Source organism: Electrophorus electricus, chromosome 18 (assembly GCF_041902795.1).
Source record: "Electrophorus electricus isolate QZ-2024a chromosome 18, ASM4190279v1, whole genome shotgun sequence".
In the NCBI taxonomy this organism is placed as follows: domain Eukaryota; kingdom Metazoa; phylum Chordata; class Actinopteri; order Gymnotiformes; family Gymnotidae; genus Electrophorus; species Electrophorus electricus.
The window spans coordinates 6,941,266-6,960,989 of NC_137514.1; the positions used below are offsets into that span (position 1 = coordinate 6,941,266).

Here is a 19,724-nt window from a genome sequence, read left to right on the forward strand (position 1 = left end):
TATACATTTGCTCATTTTGTTAACTTAAACATTTTAGTACTGTTTATTTCTCAGGCATGTGAAGAGATGACTCAGTACGCTAGACTGAAGCACAAAGAAGAAAGGTGGAGACCATGGAGTCTGTTTTTGACTGGGGGGTCTCATCCTACTGTGGCAACCCAACCTTCTGTCCTGAAACTGTGTCGTGAGTTAGTGCTATTCATCCTCTCTTATCTTCTGAAGTACTGGGATGTATTTCAGTACTGCAGTACTGCCAGTAGGTTTTATTGCATGTGTTTAGGTTCATGGGTGGGTAGAGGCAGGAGCAGTAATCCACTGGGTCTTAGAGTAAACACTTTGGTGAAACAAATCAGCTCCACGTCGACAACAAGAAGCTGAACCCGGAGAGAGATGGGCTGCAGAGATGGACTTCAAAGGACTATCTCCTAAACTTGGCAGTAAGCAGACACTCCTGAAGCATTAGATCTGCTCTTGTGATGGGGTATGGTGGGTGTCATTTGTCACCGAAATGCACTGAGGAACTCATATCTTAGCATATCACATGAACAGATGATCACACTGTAAAGTGCTGACCGCTCAACACAATTTGGTTAATTCAGGAGGTCTACAGTTACACTTCCTACGTTCCTGTTGATGATACATGGAACGAGAGCAGGCAGAGAGAGAGAGAGAGAGAACGCTCATTTGCATTTACGGCATTTTACAGACGCTCTTATCCAGGGGGACTTACAAAAGTGCTTTGTCATTTACTCATAGAATATCCCAGTACAGTACAGTAGGTTAAAGTCCAATATACCAATGAACTAGGATACTGTAGAAATACAGGGATCACTGCTGATACCTAGAAGTACAAAATACATAAGGTCTATCTTAAACAATGATAAGTGCTATAAACAATAAGTGCTAGAGTTTGTTAAACAACATAAACAATACCCTACAATATGCACTAATTTGGTCAGTCAATATGGGAGCAGGGTCAGTTGTCCTTTAAATATTCTGCAAATAGATGGGTCTGCAAGACTGCAAGGGACTTTGTCTGCTTTGGTTTGTCTCCTTGGAGTATCATCTGGTTGGTTAAGGTAGGCTCTGAGTTCACTCATTAAACTTTTATTTTCACATCCTGCTGTTACTATAATGGCTAAACGGAGCTGTTCATTGTCCTATTAGTAACACTTTAGTCATCTGTGTGCAGTTTGACTTTCTGCTTTAGATACTAGAGATATTTGGAACCCAGTAATAATATCAATATTATTCATATTAATAATAGGGGCCCATATAATTTTAACATCAGAGCATGATGTGGTGTTTAAAAAGGAGACTCATTATGCTCAAGTCTACTCTCTAGGAGGGTGTGTACATTTGTGTGCTCCTGTGGTGACATCATTAAAATGTCATAAAGAGTCAGGTAAAGCAGGCACACTGAGAGAACATTCAGAATTGTTTAGCTAAGGTAATAAATCCAGTCAATCTCATCCATGCTGAAGGAGTATTAAAGAGACCAGAGAACATTGTAAAACATTTACAGTATATAGTGCTGAATCTGTGAAGGTTAGCGCTCTCCCCTTCATATATGCTTCTAGGCTTGTCTTTGGATAATGCAAATCACATTTAATAGTGCTGTTTTTTCCTACATTTAATATATTTTTTTAATGCTACAGCTTGGAGAGCAGACATCCATTAAATGTACAATCTATGCAGTCAAACGAGGTGAAGGTCTTGTAGGCACGGGGACTACAGAATCATGCAACATCACTTATGTTTCTCAACAATTCAGACATTTGAATTTTATTAACTGTAAATAGGTTTGAACTGTATAATGCCACAGAGACTGATCCATCCCAGTGCCTTCATGAACCTGAACTGTTTGTGTAAGTAACAGTTACACCTCAAGTCAGTGATGACAAGAAGCAAAGCATGATTCATGTATATATGTTCAGGATTTTTTTTTAATTATTTATATAGTTTGTTAAAAACTAAAAACCAATTAAACATACAAAGAGATATAACATCTAATTTCCACTGCATCCCTCATGAACATTATGGATATGCAAGTGAAAATAAAAAGGGTGTGTGTATGTATGTGCATACACCTTTTACGAATGCACTAGAATATAATACTGTAACGCTACAAGAATTATGCTTTACAAATACCCGGTGCAGTACGCTGTCGCCATCTAGGGGCTAAACGATGCAAGCACAACATCGCTCCCCCTCTTGCTGTACTGTAATGTAATGGAGTGGCATTGAACAAAAGCAAAGCCCACTGTCAACAAAACCCTTGTTATTTTTTAACTCTAAGCACGTTTAGATCGGTAACATGACGACTTAAACAAATATAAAAATATAAATATTCAAACAAATACACTATATTAACTAATGGGCGTATGAAGAAAGCTTACATGTCAAAGTGGACAGAGTTAAAAATAACTTTATACAGTGACAAAAACCTAAGGTGGAAATGCCAGTGTGAAAATGGTAATTTGTCGTGATGATGAAAACCAAGAGACACCAATGCTAAACACGACTTCATACAGAATGTGAGGCAAGTGAAACTGGATTAGGCGGGGGTCATCCAACTTCAGCAACATTTAAAAAAAAAATAGCAATCTCTTGAACAAATGCATCCGCACAGCAGTTTTCCATTGCAAATAGAAATGCTGGCACTGACTATCCTTGGCTCGTACTGTTTTCAGAGGCCTGAAACACAGCAAGACACAGGTAACGCATACTTAAATTAACGTCTAAAACTAGAATCTACAGTTATTCTTACAAGCTCGATCGATTCATTCATAAATTCTGCCATACAAGTCACATGTACAAAATGCCCCCGCAGGTTCTGACCAAAGGTTAGTTTTGCCAGTTACATAAACGGAAAATGCAAACTAATCGCCAGCTGAGTGTTGAAAGGCGTGGGGACCATAAGAACAGCCGCTTACCCTGAGCGTGTCCGAGGCTCTGCGTAACTCCTTAATGACTGATGAAAGGGCTTCGGGGTTGATGCCCTGCTCACACAGACGGACGCATATGGATAGAGACTCCATGTCCAGCCCGGTGTTGAGGAGTCTGGAGATCTCCAGCAGAACTGAGACATGCACAGACATGCATCAAGCCGTGTCGTGTGAGGGCAGACGGGGGCAAAAGACAAATGGAATCTGCGGTTTCTATTTTAAGTGGAATGCATTTTCAGCTGTCTACTGGTCGTTTATAAAAGTTTTAAGCTATGGCTAAATTAACCCACATTACAACGAACCGACCCAGTAGGCGCTTAACGTGTTAAAACTCAGTTAGCTACTCGGTGGCTAACAGGTTAGCTCGCTAGCTAGCGTTTCCTTTAGTAAACTAAGAACCCAAGACTCTCATCATAAACACACAAATTAAATCTAACGCAAAGTGCGAATTATAGTAAACCATTCTCTAAGAATTTACAACCTTACCATCCATCGTCTCCCGGACAGCGTTCATGTTTGTGCTCGCGGCACTCGCCATGACAACCTGCACGTCACTTAGCGTTAGCTTGCTAACAAGCTATCTAACGTTAGGTAGAGCACACAAACAAAGCCTTCTGCCAGCTGTATCGTCTTCCTTATTACTTTATTGTGTCTTTATCTTGCTGAAGATCACTTGCACTTTCTCACCGAATTCACGTAGCTAATAATATAAACATTGCCATTAAACGAAGAAGAAATGTGACAGGTCGCCGGAAGCTAGCTGGAGCCACTTGCGTTCACTGTCACTAACTGTGATTATCAATAAAGTTTTTGGAATATTTGAAAGGAGGTTAACAACGTCACATTCGGGGCGTAGCGTTGATTGGCTACGTTGTGTTCCGTTCCGTTCATCTTGGCTATGATTGGCTGGCGTAGCGTGAGGGAAAATTAAATCCAACGTTTGTAGCGCAGCGGAGTCCAGGTTTCCTCGGAATCTGTGAGTAACTAGTCCTCTAACTACCCAGCCAGCGATAGCTAGGGTTTTAAAAACGCTTTCCATAATATATATAGCTCATTTCTATATTTATTTATTTATGCAGCTGTTTTCACGTAATAATAATTTATCATCCCTCTATCATTCTAATAGTAACTGATCCATGGCCGCGTCGTGATTAACGTTAGCTAGCGTTAGCTCGATCATTTGCTTAAGTAACATTTTCACTACTATTATCATTTAATTAACTTTAATTTAACGGGCTAGTGAACCTATTCGTTATTCGTTCGTTGTCCTTGTTTTATTTAGCTTGGCGTGGTTACTGACTCCGCAGAAATCAGCGCCCTTGCTGCCCGAGAATGGGAGACATAGCCGAGCGTCAGATAACGGCCGACACTCCGGGAAGCCCGGCCGTCCTCAACCCTTTCGAGAGCCCCACTGACTACCATCACTTACACGAACCTCTCGTACGCAGTCCGTCTGTGTTCAAGTGCTCGAAGGCTTCTTCAGCTGTAAGTAAGGGGGACAGGTTTTAATATGTGCACACTCCGTTTGTATGCGTCGAACTGGATCATTTTCCTTCTCAACGTGTCTAGAATCCAAATAAGTGCTCGCTGTTAGAGTAACGATATTTGGTGTGTACCTTTTAGATACTCTGATAGAAACTGAGGGGGAAAATTTGTGTTTTAGACACCTGCAAAATTCAAGTGGTCAATCGACGAAATGTCAAACCTCCTGCCAGTGCACATAGACCCCGAAGATATTCATCGCCAGGCTTTGTTTCTGAGTCAGTCCAGGTAGCTATCAACGATGCCGGCATAACTAGAGCCGATGATCAGTCCAACTCTAACAGCTCATAATTGTATCATAATCTGTGGGTTTTGTTTTTGTTTGTTTTTGTTCTTATACCAAGAATGGACTCTGAAGTTGAGGAAAAACGTCAAATTGCTATTGAACAGGTACAATCATCTTGTCTTGTCAGTGATTCATCTTAGATGAGATTTGGTCACAAAGTGAATTAAGATTATTGTGTCTGCTATGCTGGCAGTGCTATTATTCCACACAAATGGTAGTTGGCGAGGTTTAGCTTGTTCAAATAATTTTATTTTGTTGACAAGTTTTTCACTAAAGGTGCAATAGTTCCTTCACCGTGGGGACCACCAGAAAGTAAACAATCTGTACAGCTTCACCACAAGAAGAGTAAGTCGTAACACTGTGCAAGAGTGATTCTCTTTCTAGTACAATATGCCAAAAATGACTTGTACTATGCCAGAAACAGACAACCAAACAATGTCTTATACATTTTATCCATTTCATCGAAGGTTCCTTGACCCCGCTTGTAATGGAGGAACCCAAGAAAATCAATGGTTTGTACTGCATGTCTGTGTGATATGACTCACAGTATCTCATGCTGCTGTCAGAATGTGTTTAGTTTGTCTTTGAATAACCTCTGACTGACTGTTGTGGGAATTTCAGCAACGTGTCAGACAGTCCTGTCTTTACCTGTGGACTTCGATCTTGAAAAAGTATTAGGTAAAAATACACTCCCCCACACCATTGAGATACCTCTATAATTGTAGGTCAAAGCCCACAGATTGTTTCCACTCACTGAAAAGTCACACCTTTCCAAGTCTTATGGCTATATCAGAAACGGTGTCTGTCACGTGTATATCACCGCTCTCAGGTACACACTACCGGTCCGAGGAGGTCTCTGAGCAGGTGCAGGAGAGCCTCAGCTCCTCCTCCCTGAGACGGAAGCTCTTCCTGGATGGGCGCAGCAGTGGCTCAGAGTCCTCCGCTCCTCCCAGCCCAGACAGGGAATCCCCAGCCGGCAAAGCCACGATGTCGTCGCTGGCCATCGTCTCGCCACTGAAGTGTGGAATCGCCGCCATCACGCCTTCATCTGTGAGCCCTGAAAGCAAAGACAAAAACGACACCAAAATGTCTTAATCGGGCAGATTCAACTTAATTCTTCATTCATGTTCTGGGCATAATCTGAAAGTCTTATTCTATGCCTAATATTCTTTACCTTATTAGTGTTTACATATCAGTTCTTTGTTTACATATCAGTTCTTTTTGTTAATTCTAAAAATTATTTCAGATAGATCACAGTTCGTCTCTGAGAGTCCTAGCTCAGTTAGGTCTTCTGTTCCTCTCGTATTTGCCTTTTCCCAGGGCCAGTTCTCGTCCAGTCCTATCCAGGACCAGTGTCGCGCTTACAGCCTAGGAAGTGTGGCCAGCCCCATGTTTCCGGAAAGGTCTTCTCCAGTGTTTAAATCTCCCACAGTGTCCCCCATCCTTCAGCCTCCTCTCACGCCTCTGTCAGGTGCAGACACATGTCCTCCTTTCATGTATAGCACTTCAGTGGTTATACATTCATTTGTTGCTGTGACCTGTTTTAATGTAGACTAATGCTAAACCAGCTGTTCTCGTGGGTTTGATAAATATGGACTTGCATGAAATAATTGTTCTGCCCTCAGGCGAGAGGAAGAGGCTGTCCTTCCTGTCTCCTGACTGTCTGCCTTCAGGGAACCGCAGCATGGCTGTTAACCGCTGTGGCGAGAGCCCGTACGTGGAGGGCTGCTCTCCGATCCATAGCTGCTCCCCCCTCCACCGCCGCCCGCGGACCGGAGCTTGCACCTGGGCTTCACCCGCTCACATCTCCCCCATCCTGCACCCAGATGACCAGGACAAGGAGAAGGTCCACTCAGGGGAGCCCTTACCCAGCATGGACCTGGACACCTGCTCGCCAGCACCTCACACTCCTCACCAGGGCCTCCGCCCGGGGCACAGAGATGGCTGCAACTCCCTGTCTGACCTGGAGCGGATGGAGCAGGGCGAGACGGTGGAGGGCAACGTGGAGGTCCGCATGGGCAAAGGGCGACGCGAGGCTGCTGAGGAGGTGGAGGAAATGGCAGAGTTCCTTCCCGAGGACGACCCGGCGTCCCCGGCACGGCTCGCTGGCTCCCGCGCTGGCGGTGCATCACGGGCGGAGAGCACACGCATGTTTGTGTCCCTGCTGACGGAAGGGAGCCTCACGCCATATGACGTCAGCATGCAGGTCGGTATGCGCGCCGTCAACTGACCAACAAACGCTAGAACTTTAGCAGTTTTTCATGGAGATCCAATTTGGACAGGCCTACATCTGTGAGTCAATACTACTCTGGCTGTTAAACGACTGGTATTAAGTCACGTATATGAGGCCAGGAAGCTCAGGACTGAATACACAAGGCTGTCTTGACACTTCCGTGACGCCTCAGTTGTAGAGCTAGCCTTGAGCTAACTTCTCAGTGGCTGCCACTGACGTTAAGCTGCTATCTTAACCAAACAAATTATTTGTTTTTTACCGGCCGCAACACTTTGGTAGCTGAGGTGAGTGTTCATAACACCTATACTTGTCACAAAATGAAAGCTTGAGTGGTGACCACCAGCTGTGGGAGGGGCTGGATTGGCCTCTGCTCATTCCTATTGGCCAGGAATACCTTCCCTCAAGAGATCTGCCAATGGTGATGATAAAAACTGCAAGGCACCTATTGGCGTCATGCAATTTTAGTCATAATTGGTTGAACTATTTGTTTTGAATTTGTTTTATTTTAATATTCTTTTTTTCCCACCCCACTTATATTTGGCAGTTTTTTTTAATTTTATTTGGATTTTAAATTGGATTTGTCCACTCTGAGCTAATGTCTATTGATCATTTTCTGATCATTTAAAACAAAAGGACATTTCTGAGTGTGTGTCACAGAAAGCCAGCTTTGGTCTAAAACTAGTGTTAATTAGTCCTGTCCTGCATTTGGGTTTATAGCCATATATAGAAACTTTTCATATGCTGTCTAATTGCCTTCTATGGAAAACACAATGGCCAAGGAATGAAAGGCCTAGGATCAGTTCTCCCATATCTATATAATGACATTTTCTTATGATTAAAAAAGGCAACTCCTGATCCGAGATCAACCCTCATGCATGACCTTTCGAGCCTCCTTGGCCTGGGTGTGATCCCTCCCTCGTGCTGTGTATCCAGGTGGACAGCGGCTATAACACGAACTCCACGTGCGCTACCAGCCTAATGGATGGCATCAGCTCAGAAAGCAAAGAGCTGCAGGAGCCACACACGGCCGCAGAGGAGGGACTCGGTTACACTAAACACACTAAGTCAAAGGTAACACACACACACACCCCAACAAACAAGCAGACGCACACTACCACTGTAGAAGGTGATTCCAGTTTGTGGGTTCACTCAAATTGTTAGGCAATAAACACATTAATCAAAGGAATTGTTTTATCTTATAATTGAGTTTATTAATTTATTTATTGTGTTCACACCTGTTTTAAAGTTTAGGTTAAATCTAGCATTTGGATCCACGTTAAGTCAGGAAATTCTCACTGTATGAAACAAAGTGGCAAAGCAGTACAGATGAACTGTCTGGCAACGAGTAAACCCCTGTGTTGCCTTTCAGCTCGTAACACCCCTCCACTGAACGGCAAGCTCGAACCAGTGAATAAAACAACTTTTAGCTTTCATGCGGCAGTGCCACTCCCCGCAACAACACGAGGGACGGATCACTTCTCTCCTCGCACAGATCTCAGGAGCACGGGAGTGTTTTAACGGTGTTTTCATGCAGTCATAGACAGTGAATATTGAAACGTTGACGTTGGTGTTCAGGTGTCCTGAATATTTAACGTCAGAAATATTATTGTGCGCTTTTGCCTCAAAGATGTGACATTAAATGGGAAAGTGAGAAAACATGACTTAGACATGATGACTATTTCAGCTTTTTATAATCTCAATGATTAGAAATCTGATTATGTACTGGCATTAATTTTTGATTTGACTTTTTTTCCCCTTCCTTTTTTGCAGTTTTTGTACATGAATTTGTTCATATAGCTATTTATGAAATTGTAATCACAACCACTAAAGTGCATATCTGAGTAATTTGCTTGTTGAACATCGCTCTGTGCACTATGGAACGCAATTCCATTCAATTGCAATAAAGGATTTTGATAAGAAACCAAATTCTGAGTGAAGCATTCCCATTTACCCTGCATTTCAATTTCCAGTCACAGTTATGCACTGAATTTTTTCTTGGCTTGTCCTTTGGTTCAGAGGCAGCTCAGACCAGCCTTGTAAGGTACTCTTATCTCTTAAGTATAAGCACTATGTATGCAGTGGTGCTTTGCACCAGTGTCCCGAACACAATACTAGTGGTGTGCCGCAGGTACACATACATCAGTCCTTATACCTTTTATCGGGTAGTAAGTGATCAAACGGCATTCTGAGTGTAGTTTTAGCTCAACTCCTCCAATGGAGGGCAGCATCTGAGTGGGGGTGTGTTTTGAGTTTCTACTAGCAGTCAGCTCACAGTAACGTTCCATGCTCAGCGTGGGTGCGTCATTCTCTCTGGACACAAGCAGCGAGCTGGTACTACAGGGGTGTGTCATGTAGGGAACCATGATGGTACAGTGCTGATGTAGCACTAGACAAAATGACTGCAGTGAACCCTTTCTGGTCTACGGTGAATGTATAAGTGCTAATCACCCGTTTTTTTGTTCAAACCAGAACAAGGAAGGGAAACGGTATGTTCGTGACTGAAGCCTTTTTAACATTTACCCATGTGAATGGTAGAAAATCACACTATATACACTTTTGGAAAAGTATCTGCCCAAATGCACTTTACAATGACTGAATATTGAACTCATACAATGACATTAAGCATGCCCATGGTACCCAAGCCATAGCTGCTCTGAACATATGAGATTCTGGTTTTACTTATTGATGCAACTTGTGTATAAATAACATTTGATTCGTTTAAAAAACAGTTTTTATTACACATGTGTACAGACCAGCCAGATCCCTGCTCCAGGGATGCCCTCTCTGTAGTAGGCTGTTGATACAATGTATCTATACAGGACTGATCCAAGCAAACTATTTACATTCGTTTAAAAAAAACCACACACACAGTAAAAATGTGGGATGATGGGCTCCCGTGAAATTCTGCAGGTCAGCGATCCAGTTTGGGTTTCTTTGCTGCTGGCTCTGGCCACGCCACACTGACACCGGCGATCTGCAAGCAGACAACCTCCTTCAGCTCACTGTATAGAACACTTTACAAAATATATTACCAACTTTACTGAATTCATTATTCAGTACAACATTACTCCTTATACTGTACTATGGGCCTTTCATGTCTTAACTAGTGTCTCTGTCATAAATCTATTTGAAATCATCAGCTAATTACTACCGATTTGAAATCAGCACGTCACTGAGTGCTTTGTGAGATGACCCAGGTGTGCCACAGCACGAACACTAAATAAGGCCGTGTGGAGGTCCTCAGAGGTCGTGCGAGAGAGATGTAAACTCACCACAGGCTCCACCAGGGCCATCCTGATCTTCTGGTGCTGGATGTTGGAGGCATCCAGGGTGACGGTCACTTTGACCTTGTCGAACATGTGGAAGGTGTGCTGATCCTCCACGGTCAGGCTTGGACCCTGGAACGGTATGAGGAATGGACAAGACCGACATTCCATTACGTTAACAACACATCTGTATCAAAGGTTCATTTGTACATTTGTACTCAATATTATTAAATACTCTCCACACATCTAGTGGGATGCGAAATGACTCCATAATATATCTGTATGATAAATGTACTAGCTGTCATTCATTGATAAAAAGTGATTGCAAGAACAATTTTTCTGGAACGTATGGTAAACATACACCAGCTATAGTTTATGATAAATATGTATTAGCTATCATTCCACATGATAAACATGGAATAAGGTGTGTTTCAGTAGTGTTTGTTGGGGGAAGCACTGTCAGCACTAGCGGTCAGAGAACCTCGGAGTCGAAGCTGAGCTTCGGTCCCGGTTTGCCCTTGTTCTTGAAGAACACCGTGCCCTCCAGGCCAAACTTAGCAATGAGGATGATGATGGCGTTCTTCCTCACGAAGAGGATGAAGCCTTCTTCGTTCAGGATGCCTTTGTTCTTGAAGAAGAGCTAAACAGAAAAAGACAGTACGCAACGTGACGTTTCGGCAGCTTGAGCCCAACGAGGAGAAGCCCTACGACCGAGCTCTTCAGGACCAAGACTGCGGCAACAGCTTCGCGCAATCGTCCGCTGCGTGGATTAGCATTAGCACGCTAGCATTTGCACTGTACCTGTGTGTGGAAGGCCACCGACGCCCTCTGTGCGTACTGCGCCATTTTGTGCCTGTAGTTGAGGTTGTTGCACAGGGTGGACTGCTTGTGCTTGTCCATCAGGTCTGGGTAGGTGCCGTCCGCATTGATGGCCACTGCCAGCAGCCGGTGCACTATGATATCAGAGTACCTATGGCATGATTACAGAGCACTACGACGTTAGAGTATCCATGTCAAATTATACCAAAGCACTAGTGTACCACAGTACCTATGACATATGGACATTGAGGCATGGTAGGAAGCACCATGGGGCCACTCGGGTTGAAACGGAGTGCACTAGTGGACACGTGGTATTGTACCTGACTCATTATTCCCCCACTGATCCATTTTATAGCTAATACTTTTTTCCAGTTAGCACCCTTTAGCACAGTAAAGTTCTAAATGTTTAATCTGTTATTCTACCTTTTCCCCACCCAAGCGACCAATTCAAATTTGAACTACTTTAGCCACTGTATTCATAGTCGAACCCTACAGAGAGTATTGACAACTCCCATCGGCAGACCCCGAGCGTGACCCAATCGGCTTCCCTCCTGTCCTGCTGGCCCCTCCCCCCGCGCCTGCTCACCTCCTGATTGGCGAGGTGAAGTGCGTGTAGATGGGCGAGGCCAGTCCGTAGTGGCGGAAGTCGCTGTCCATTCCGGAGCAGAAGTAGATGGCCTGCATCATGCAGCGCGTGGCCAGGATGCGCAGCAGGGTGTTGAAGTAGGGGAAGCCTCCCAGCACCGCCGCGTTCAGCGAGTCGGCCAGCGCCTTGGCCGAGTCCGTGTGGATCTCCAGATCCTGAGAGAACGTCCGGAGGGAGGGAAGAAAGTTAAACTGCCGGTGCATGTGAATATTGGTAATATTATGCAGTGTAAATGTTCGATCTGGAAAATTGGTTGAAATTGGTTTATAAAGATGGCATATTGGCAATTGGTTTATAAAGATTATGTATGCTTGTGTAAGTTTCTTTACAGAAATACAGTCTCTCTTGGCTTTTTCCATTATAGTCCCTCTATATATACTGAATGTAAGGGATGTACTTCAAAGTTCTGAAGGAACACAAAAGTAACACAAGGCTAATCTGGAGATCACCTTTTGCCTTTCATAGTCTAATAAATATGACTACATTGATAGAGCTGGGACTGATCCTAGATCAGATCAGAAGTCCTGATCTAAGAGAAGTGCGGGCTAATTGTTATGCTTACCCTAGACTTGGCGGCTTTAACGAGGATGTCGTAGTTGGACAGGGGAGGGGCAGGGTGTTTCCGGAGCAAAGCGCACTCTGAGAACTCCTCATAGATCTTCTGGGCTACGGAGATGTTAGCCAGCAACATGAACTCTTCCACCATGGAGTTGGTGTCTCTGCAAGAGCAGGGAGATGACGAGGTCAAAGGGTCCACCCGGAAAAAAGCAAACATGGCCAACAGTGGTTGCAATTGGTTCCTATTGGATTCCTATATAATGCTAAATAAAACTACAGTGTTGTGGAGAAACTATCCTTGAGAACGTCAACTGAACACCAAATACTAATCTCACTTCAGCTCCTTGGTCTGGAGGTCTATGGGGTCGTGGGTTTCACTGTCCATGTGGAAGCGGACTTCTGGGGAGGAGAGAGTCAGAGCCCTGCAACAGCAGAACGCTCTTAGAAACTCAAAGGAACCTGAAAACTCCATTACTAAGAACTTCCGGCATGTCCTACGGCGACTGGAACATCAGACAGGTGGGCCTCACCCTTTCTCAATTCGCCGGCCCTTTAAAATCTTGGCCAGTGCATTTAGACCACGGAGGCTATTGGTGATGTCATCGTTCATGGTTGCATCATCGATTCTCATCTGAGCTTCGGCGTAGGTCAGAGAGGCCTGAGATGACATTACAATTCACTTACATCCCGATGAATGAACTTAGTAAACAAAATCAGTGATCGTGGATGCAGATTAAGATCTTTGACTTTGGTATCCCAATTAACTTTCCCAGGATTTAACCTAGGAATATGAAGCAGGTGGGACTCCGGGAAACCACCCCAACGGTAGGCCTGGTTAGGTCCATACCTTGGAATTGATGACACTCTTTGTGAAGTGAGTCCTGATTATTTCAGCATTGCGGTTCATCTCCCAAACACAGGAGAAGGCTAACCTGAGAGGACAGACGTAAATCGGTCAGCACCGTGAAGAAGCAAAAGTTCTAGAAAATCAACTTAATGAAATTAAAAATTACCTGTCCACATTGGAGCGAAGAGAACAAAGGTCAGAGCTGAGGAGCTCCGGGACCATGTCAATCCTCTGAGAACAACACATATTTAAATATAGCAATGTACCAGTCGACCTGATGTGTTACAACACGTGTAATGCACAGGTTTGTAAGATAAAAGGTCTGTGCTTGTGGATAGTTACCTTCCCACACAGGTAGACTGTGGTGCCTCTGTTGGCAGCTTCCTGGTCTAACGCGTTTCCTGGGCGAATAAAATGGCTGACATCTGCTATATGGACACCGACCTGAGAGAGGCGAGTGAGGCCTTCAGCATGCACGGAGAGTAATAAAGGAACACTCCATCCAAGAAAAACAAGGGAAGGTTTTTAGGGTCACAAACATGCAGACGGACAGACAGACAGATACACACACCTCTAGGTTTCCGTTGTCCAGCTCCCGACAGTGTAAGGCGTCGTCGATGTCTGTGCAGCCAGGAGGGTCTACGCTGCACACGCACAGGTGTCTCAGATCCGCCCTCACTTTCAGATCCTGAGAAGAACAAGGCAGTGGATCAGACAGCCTCCGCACAAAAACACGCCGACATCTAATCAGCTTTTCCAAGAAATCAAAGTCACGTGAGCCAACAGGTTTTCTTCATGTACTGAAAACATGGGAATTTAAGGTGGAAACATACAGATCTGAATACGCGTTTAAGGACCTCATTAATTCACTCAGCAAACACTCCCGACTTGAAAAACACAAATTACGAGGACCATCCGTCTGGAACAACATCTGGTCGAAAGGCCCAGCTTTCTATCAGCAGGAATGAATGCACCGACGCCGTCCAACCACAGCCATGCTCTGTAACCCTGGTCACCGGCCACGCTGCGTTTACCTCCTCAGTAATGGCCCAGGGCATTCTGGGCAGGAAGCTGAGCACAGCCTTTGAGAAGGGCTGGTGAGGAACGTCGTGTTCTAGAAGCAGCACCTCGGTCTCCGTCTCTTTGTCTCCGGCTCCTCCCAGATTCCTCACAAAGTGACCCTGCAACAGCAGAAATGATGGGAACGTGGTTCGGGAAATGACGCCGCCTACAGTCAACCCGGAGGGGCACGGGTCACAGGAACACGCGGCAGAACGCCAACTTCATTAACGATGAGCAAAACGATCTGCGCTCCTCTGTTCACATTTAACTAGCACTTTTGGTCACGCGCACACTAAAACACGACAGCTCCACAAACATCCCTGCTAAGAATCTGAACGTCAAAACCACAGGACAAATGACTGACGGTGGAAAGTTGAGGAGACCGCCAGCGACGGGTCGGCACGCTCGCACGTACGTTGGGGTATCTGGAGTTCCGGGGCCATCCGTCGATGGCGACGATGATCCTGTGGCCCACCAGGGCGGAGGCCTGGCGTGTCTCGATGCGGATGCGGGGGATGTGGCGGTCTGCCGGGGTGAACAGGTGCCTGGTGGCCTGCGTTGCGGGAGGACCAGAATGAAGTGGGAGTAAAAAGCCGTTTAGTGAGCAAACTCGTCTGACACATACGGAATGAAGAAGATACTGTACGATAAGTAACATATGAAGTGACACATAGATAGAAAGTTGCAATGGTATAATAAACTATAAGAGTAAAGAGAAGCTTCTCATTAATTATATAAAAGTGTAATGCACAGACAGCAGCTATGAATCATTTTAAATGGTAGGCTGCTAAATTAATCAAATGCCTGAAGATGTTAATATGAACGTCAAGTTTCAAATGTGTTCGTCATGTGCACTGAAAGTCATATCAAATTTAATTTGAGATTTTCTTTATTCTTACAGTTTGCTACTGTAAGGTGCTAAATTGATCAAATGCCTAAAGGGTTTTATATAAATGTAAATCTAATATGTTAAGGTAACTCTTTTTCTTTCCTGTAAATTTTATAATCATGTCTACAGGGGTCTTTAGCGGCATAAAGTGGTCCTAAAGAGTATAAACAGGTCTCTGGACATTTCCACATTTCTGACTGTTTCCATGCTGTTGCGCAAACAAAGGTCATGTGACTGGTGAGTACCAGTACCTCTTTGATTTGCGACTGTGTGAGCATCCCACAGAAGGGCCGCCAGTTCCTCTTAATAATCCCCACCACCCTGCCAGTGGGCTTTAGCATGCTGGTCTCCAATGCAGGACTCTCCAACTGATCCCAGGACAGTCAAAAGTGTTCAGTCAAAATACACGTAAACACTTCATTCCGTGTCTAGAACTTTCTTCCGCACTACACACGGCACCTTCTCTGCCTCTTCCTCCTCGGCATCTTCGTCGTTGGCATGGTCGTCCTCCAGCACCGCAGCAGAAGGGGCAGCCCAGCGCTCCCTGGGGAAGAGCTCCACTGCCACAATGTCCTGGTGAACGGCTCGGTTCAGGTTCTGGAGGCCCTGGAGCAGAACCTGGGACCACAACATTGCATTAGGATAAATATAACATAACACTGCATTATATAACATAACACTGCATTATATAAACATAACACTGCATTATATAACATAACACTGCATTATATAAACATAACACTGCATTATATAAACATAACACTGCATTATATAACATAACACTGCATTATATAACATATAACACTGCATTAGGCCCGAGCAGCAGCGGCTCCGGAGGGGCGCAGTCTACGCTGCCACAGTCATTGTCAGGAGACTGATGACGCTACAGTCTACAAGGCATAACTGGCCCTGGTTGCTGTCTGTCACTGGCCAAATTGGAAGAAAACTGGGAGATAATTATGAATAAAGTATACTTTAGATCTAGGGAGCATAAATATAGTTTGAGTAAGACTTTTAAAACAGCAGCGTGAACATAACCATTGTTGTTTCACTGATGCACCAAAGGAGAGTTCCACAGTAAATACTCCTTAATTTCTCTCATACGGACCAGTGCTGACATCTGGATAACGGAGAAAGCTCACTTCATGAAACATGCCCCTTATCTGTAAATGAGCCAGTCACAAAGGTGACCCACAGCGTGCGATCGGCCCGCTACCTCTGTGCCATCCTCGCCTTCTCCATGGACGAACACGGTGGCCTCCAGGTAGTTGTCCCTGTTGGCACGGAACGTCCCCTGCAGGAAAGTGCCGTTTTTGATGCCCGTTTGGATCCTGGACAGAGGCAGGTGCTCAGGGAACAGGACCCTCCCGCCGGTGATCTCGTTCTGCACACACAGACACGCTCCAGTAGAATGAACAACAAGAGCCAGGGTTTTGGCCAAGTTCGTCGCATGGTGCGTACCTGTTCGTTGGACGTCAGCGCCAGTCTGTCTACAAGCTCTGGATTGCCGATCAGGCTTTTAATGTATTCCTCACCTGGGCAAACAGGAAAAGGCATGTGAAAGGGTTGATATCGGAGACTGAACATGATTCTTCAGTGAAAACTATTAAGTAAATTCCCATTCAGTGTGGTCTGAAATTTACTTCTACTTCGGGCAGTTCAGGCGTTGTTCACAAAACCAATACTGTCTTTAATATGCCAGTTAACTAGTAGTGTCCAGCTCTACAGGAACACCCTGATGGGACATTTATGGACTTCTAAAATCCTCTACCACCAAGTCCGAACAAGTAATGAGATCTGCCTTCCATGGTTAACGCCCTGCCAGGGTGACTGAGCTGAAGGGAACCGCCTGGCCGTACATCTGTAGGCCAGCAGCCCATCCTCCGTGGCTTTCTCCTTGTTGGCTTGGTCGTTGGTGAGGAGAACCACTCTCAGCTCCCCAGCACACGGAGCTTTGCGCAGGTGTTGGTTGTACCACAAGGCAGCCACACGGATGGCTCGGTCGTTGCGGTCGTTGGCGCTCTCTCCCTGCTCCCGCTCGACGAACGTCTCCCTGAACCGTAAGCGAAGAAAGCACGCGATATGACAAAACTTGTTGCCCTGTTAGCAAAGCTTACGACTGGATAGTGCATTTATTTTTACTGAATGAACTCTGGTAAAGGTTAAAGTTAAGGCGAGGGGTTAGAGTCGAAAACAAGGTGACAAAATACCTGTCGCTTTTGTTTACTACTGACTTTATACTTATTCATTGCACATATGCAGTCATTTCTATTATAGCACCTTAAGGAAAAGAACTTGAACTAACTCGAGCAAGCCTGCTAGACGTTACCTGTGATGCTCGTTGGTAAACGTGTAAAAATGTTTCTCCTTCTCATGAATGGCGTCTTTGATCCGTTTGTAAACTGGGGCGCTCCTGTGTCTAACCTCCTGTAAAACCGTCTGAAGGATAACCACGTTCCTCATCACGGGGTCCTCGAGAATATCAATCTGCCAGGATTAGAACAGTGTCCCACTTCAGACGGGTCTCCCATATAAGACGCTTTGATAAGATACATTTGTGATCACTTGTGATTTCCTTTACTTGTATGTAGGAGTGTTCAACCGCAATCAGGATTTATCAATAACTCTAACAACCACACACGCTTTGAATATTCAGACGTTCACGACTCTTGGAGTCATGAACTGTTGCGTTGGCCCTGGCAGTAGAATCATGTCCGCAAACACTGCCACAGATCTCACACGGCCGGCCAGCACGTTTTTAGTCATCTGGCTAGGAAATGCACACCAGACGAAAAACTACCCTTGAATTAATCAGAAAAGAAAGACGCAGCTTTCAGATTCAGCGACGGATTCACACAGACGTCCTACCTGGTGTAGCACCACATTGGTGTCTGGGATTAAGTAGTGAGGGTACGTGCAGAGACGACTCTGGATGAAAGCATCTCTCTGCAGCACCGGGGAGTCATCTTTGCACTCTGTACAAACTTCACTGCCACACCAAATGTCGTCTCGCAGATAGTGTTCACGTACTATCTTCAGCACGCCACCTGAACGGGTCTTTTTAACAAAGGTTTTGGACTTTAACATGGTTCGGGGGGCTACGACTTCTCGAAAGCAGTGGTCGACCAAAACACATAGCACAGGAACACCACGTGTGAGTTTCCGGGCCGACCGGACACATTTCCGGGGTTTTACGGGAACGAACTGTGTGTGCACTACCAAATGAACGACATAATTGATCAAATTAATTTGATAGAGTCACATTCTCAAGTGAAAAATTGTACTGATATCGATTAAGTAAAATATACGTGTAGGTCAAAACAACCGAGCCTATCAACACGCAAATGATCATAGTGAGCCACTGGGTTTTGCGTGTTCTAAAGTCTGCCATTAGAGGGAGGCATAGTACATCTCTTTGGGAGCTTGGGGCGGTGGGGTTTCTTCAGCTATAAATGTAGCATTAGCTCTAGCTTTGGATTTGTGTGTGTGTGTCATATGTGCTTCGTATGTGTACAATATCTACCAATAGATGAAATAATTTCATCATGGTTTGATGAGATTCCTCAATTCAAAATAAAACCACTGTCAAAGTGCTACCCCCCCCCCCCCCCATGTGTGTGTGGGGGTGGGTGGGTGTATCATATGTGTACAATATCTATCAACAGATTAAATAATTGCATCATTGTTTGATGAGATGCCTCATTGTCACTCTTAGTAATGGTCTGGTGTTCAAGTCAAAACAGCCACTGTCAAAGTGCTAGCGCCTCTCTCTCTCTCTCTCTCTCTCTCTCTGAGAGAGAGAGAGAGAGAGAGAGAGAGAGAGAGAGAGAGAGAGAGAGAGAGAGATCTCCCAGACATACAGGTCACACATTACACCTTGGTCTGTCTCTGACCTGTCCTGTTTTCCTGTTTACTCATCGAAAAGTTTCTCATCATCCTCACACAACTGCACCCACAGTGCAGCCAAAACACCACATGCCCTCATGACTCATACATCAGCTCTATTTCAGGAGTGCTTACAGACACTATTGCTGTTCCATAGGGCTCATAGAGTCCTGCTGATAGGGTGAGAAGGGAAATTATATGGCAATTGTAGTACAACTTCGCAAAAGGCGTTCAGTGTGTTACACTGTCTCACTAGCTCTCCACCAACCTCAAAGTCAGCTGTTCTGTTCACAGTACACATCAGTAAAAGAGACATAGTACATATAAAGAAATGTAAAGTATTGCCTTCAGCCAAAAGATATAAAGTGCCCTTTATAACATTATACAAGCCACAGAAGTACACCAGGTCTGACTATGATTTACTCAAAAAACAAATGTAATTAAAATGTTTTAAATGTTATGCTAATAATGTCTGAAAGCTGGTAGGTGCCGAATAGGGTTAAACAAATGAGCTATTAGAGACATTGTCAGTCACGGTAAAGTAGGTTTGGCCCCGTCCTTGTTTTGAGTCAAGCATGACAACGTGGAGAAGAAGCATGTGTACGAGGAGCAGCTCTTTTTCAGAGGTGTTTAAACGCCGCTTGGGTTGCACCGATTGAGATTTTCTCTGATCATTAGCTAATTATCATGTTTTGATGTTATCATTCAAAAACTGGAACAATGTGTTTTTAGTTCGTTTGATA

At 44.7% G+C, this 19,724-nt stretch overlaps 3 protein-coding genes across 5 annotated transcripts; 1 reads left to right on the forward strand and 2 right to left on the reverse strand.

Annotated features, from left to right (window-relative positions):
- Positions 1 to 1,928: 1,928 nt before the first annotated feature.
- Positions 1,929 to 3,572, reverse strand: mzt1 (mitotic spindle organizing protein 1). The gene is made up of 3 exons (XM_027024821.3): positions 3,435 to 3,572; positions 2,937 to 3,082; positions 1,929 to 2,697 (listed from the first exon to the last, which is right to left on the reverse strand). Exons 1-3 carry the CDS (start codon positions 3,484 to 3,486, stop codon positions 2,668 to 2,670), a joined length of 228 nt encoding a protein of 75 aa, XP_026880622.2. The 5' UTR covers positions 3,487 to 3,572; the 3' UTR covers positions 1,929 to 2,667.
- A 222-nt stretch (positions 3,573 to 3,794) lies between these two features.
- bora (bora aurora kinase A activator) lies at positions 3,795 to 8,925 on the forward strand. 2 transcript variants are annotated; one of them, XM_081701031.1, is made up of 12 exons: positions 3,795 to 3,924; positions 4,256 to 4,433; positions 4,612 to 4,718; positions 4,835 to 4,880; positions 5,040 to 5,121; positions 5,244 to 5,288; positions 5,398 to 5,454; positions 5,606 to 5,826; positions 6,097 to 6,247; positions 6,402 to 6,982; positions 7,943 to 8,080; positions 8,379 to 8,925. In XM_081701031.1, exons 2-12 carry the CDS (start codon positions 4,281 to 4,283, stop codon positions 8,397 to 8,399), a joined length of 1,602 nt encoding a protein of 533 aa, XP_081557157.1. In that variant the 5' UTR covers positions 3,795 to 3,924; positions 4,256 to 4,280; the 3' UTR covers positions 8,400 to 8,925. The 2 variants fall into 2 exon arrangements, with proteins under 2 accessions (XP_081557157.1, XP_035390422.2); XM_035534529.2 differs by having other exon boundaries at positions 3,825 to 3,924; positions 4,231 to 4,433.
- An 801-nt stretch (positions 8,926 to 9,726) lies between these two features.
- Positions 9,727 to 18,269, reverse strand: dis3 (DIS3 exosome endoribonuclease and 3'-5' exoribonuclease). 2 transcript variants are annotated; one of them, XM_027024840.3, is made up of 21 exons: positions 17,965 to 18,268; positions 17,426 to 17,583; positions 16,956 to 17,149; positions 16,558 to 16,631; positions 16,313 to 16,480; positions 15,556 to 15,714; positions 15,348 to 15,464; positions 14,623 to 14,760; positions 14,180 to 14,326; positions 13,717 to 13,833; positions 13,488 to 13,589; positions 13,312 to 13,376; positions 13,146 to 13,230; positions 12,829 to 12,956; positions 12,634 to 12,720; positions 12,303 to 12,459; positions 11,681 to 11,895; positions 11,077 to 11,245; positions 10,757 to 10,915; positions 10,282 to 10,407; positions 9,727 to 9,983 (listed from the first exon to the last, which is right to left on the reverse strand). In XM_027024840.3, exons 1-21 carry the CDS (start codon positions 18,181 to 18,183, stop codon positions 9,921 to 9,923), a joined length of 2,847 nt encoding a protein of 948 aa, XP_026880641.1. In that variant the 5' UTR covers positions 18,184 to 18,268; the 3' UTR covers positions 9,727 to 9,920. The 2 variants fall into 2 exon arrangements, with proteins under 2 accessions (XP_026880641.1, XP_081557151.1); XM_081701025.1 differs by lacking the exon at positions 14,180 to 14,326 and having other exon boundaries at positions 17,965 to 18,269.
- Between the last annotated feature and the right edge of the window lie 1,455 nt (positions 18,270 to 19,724).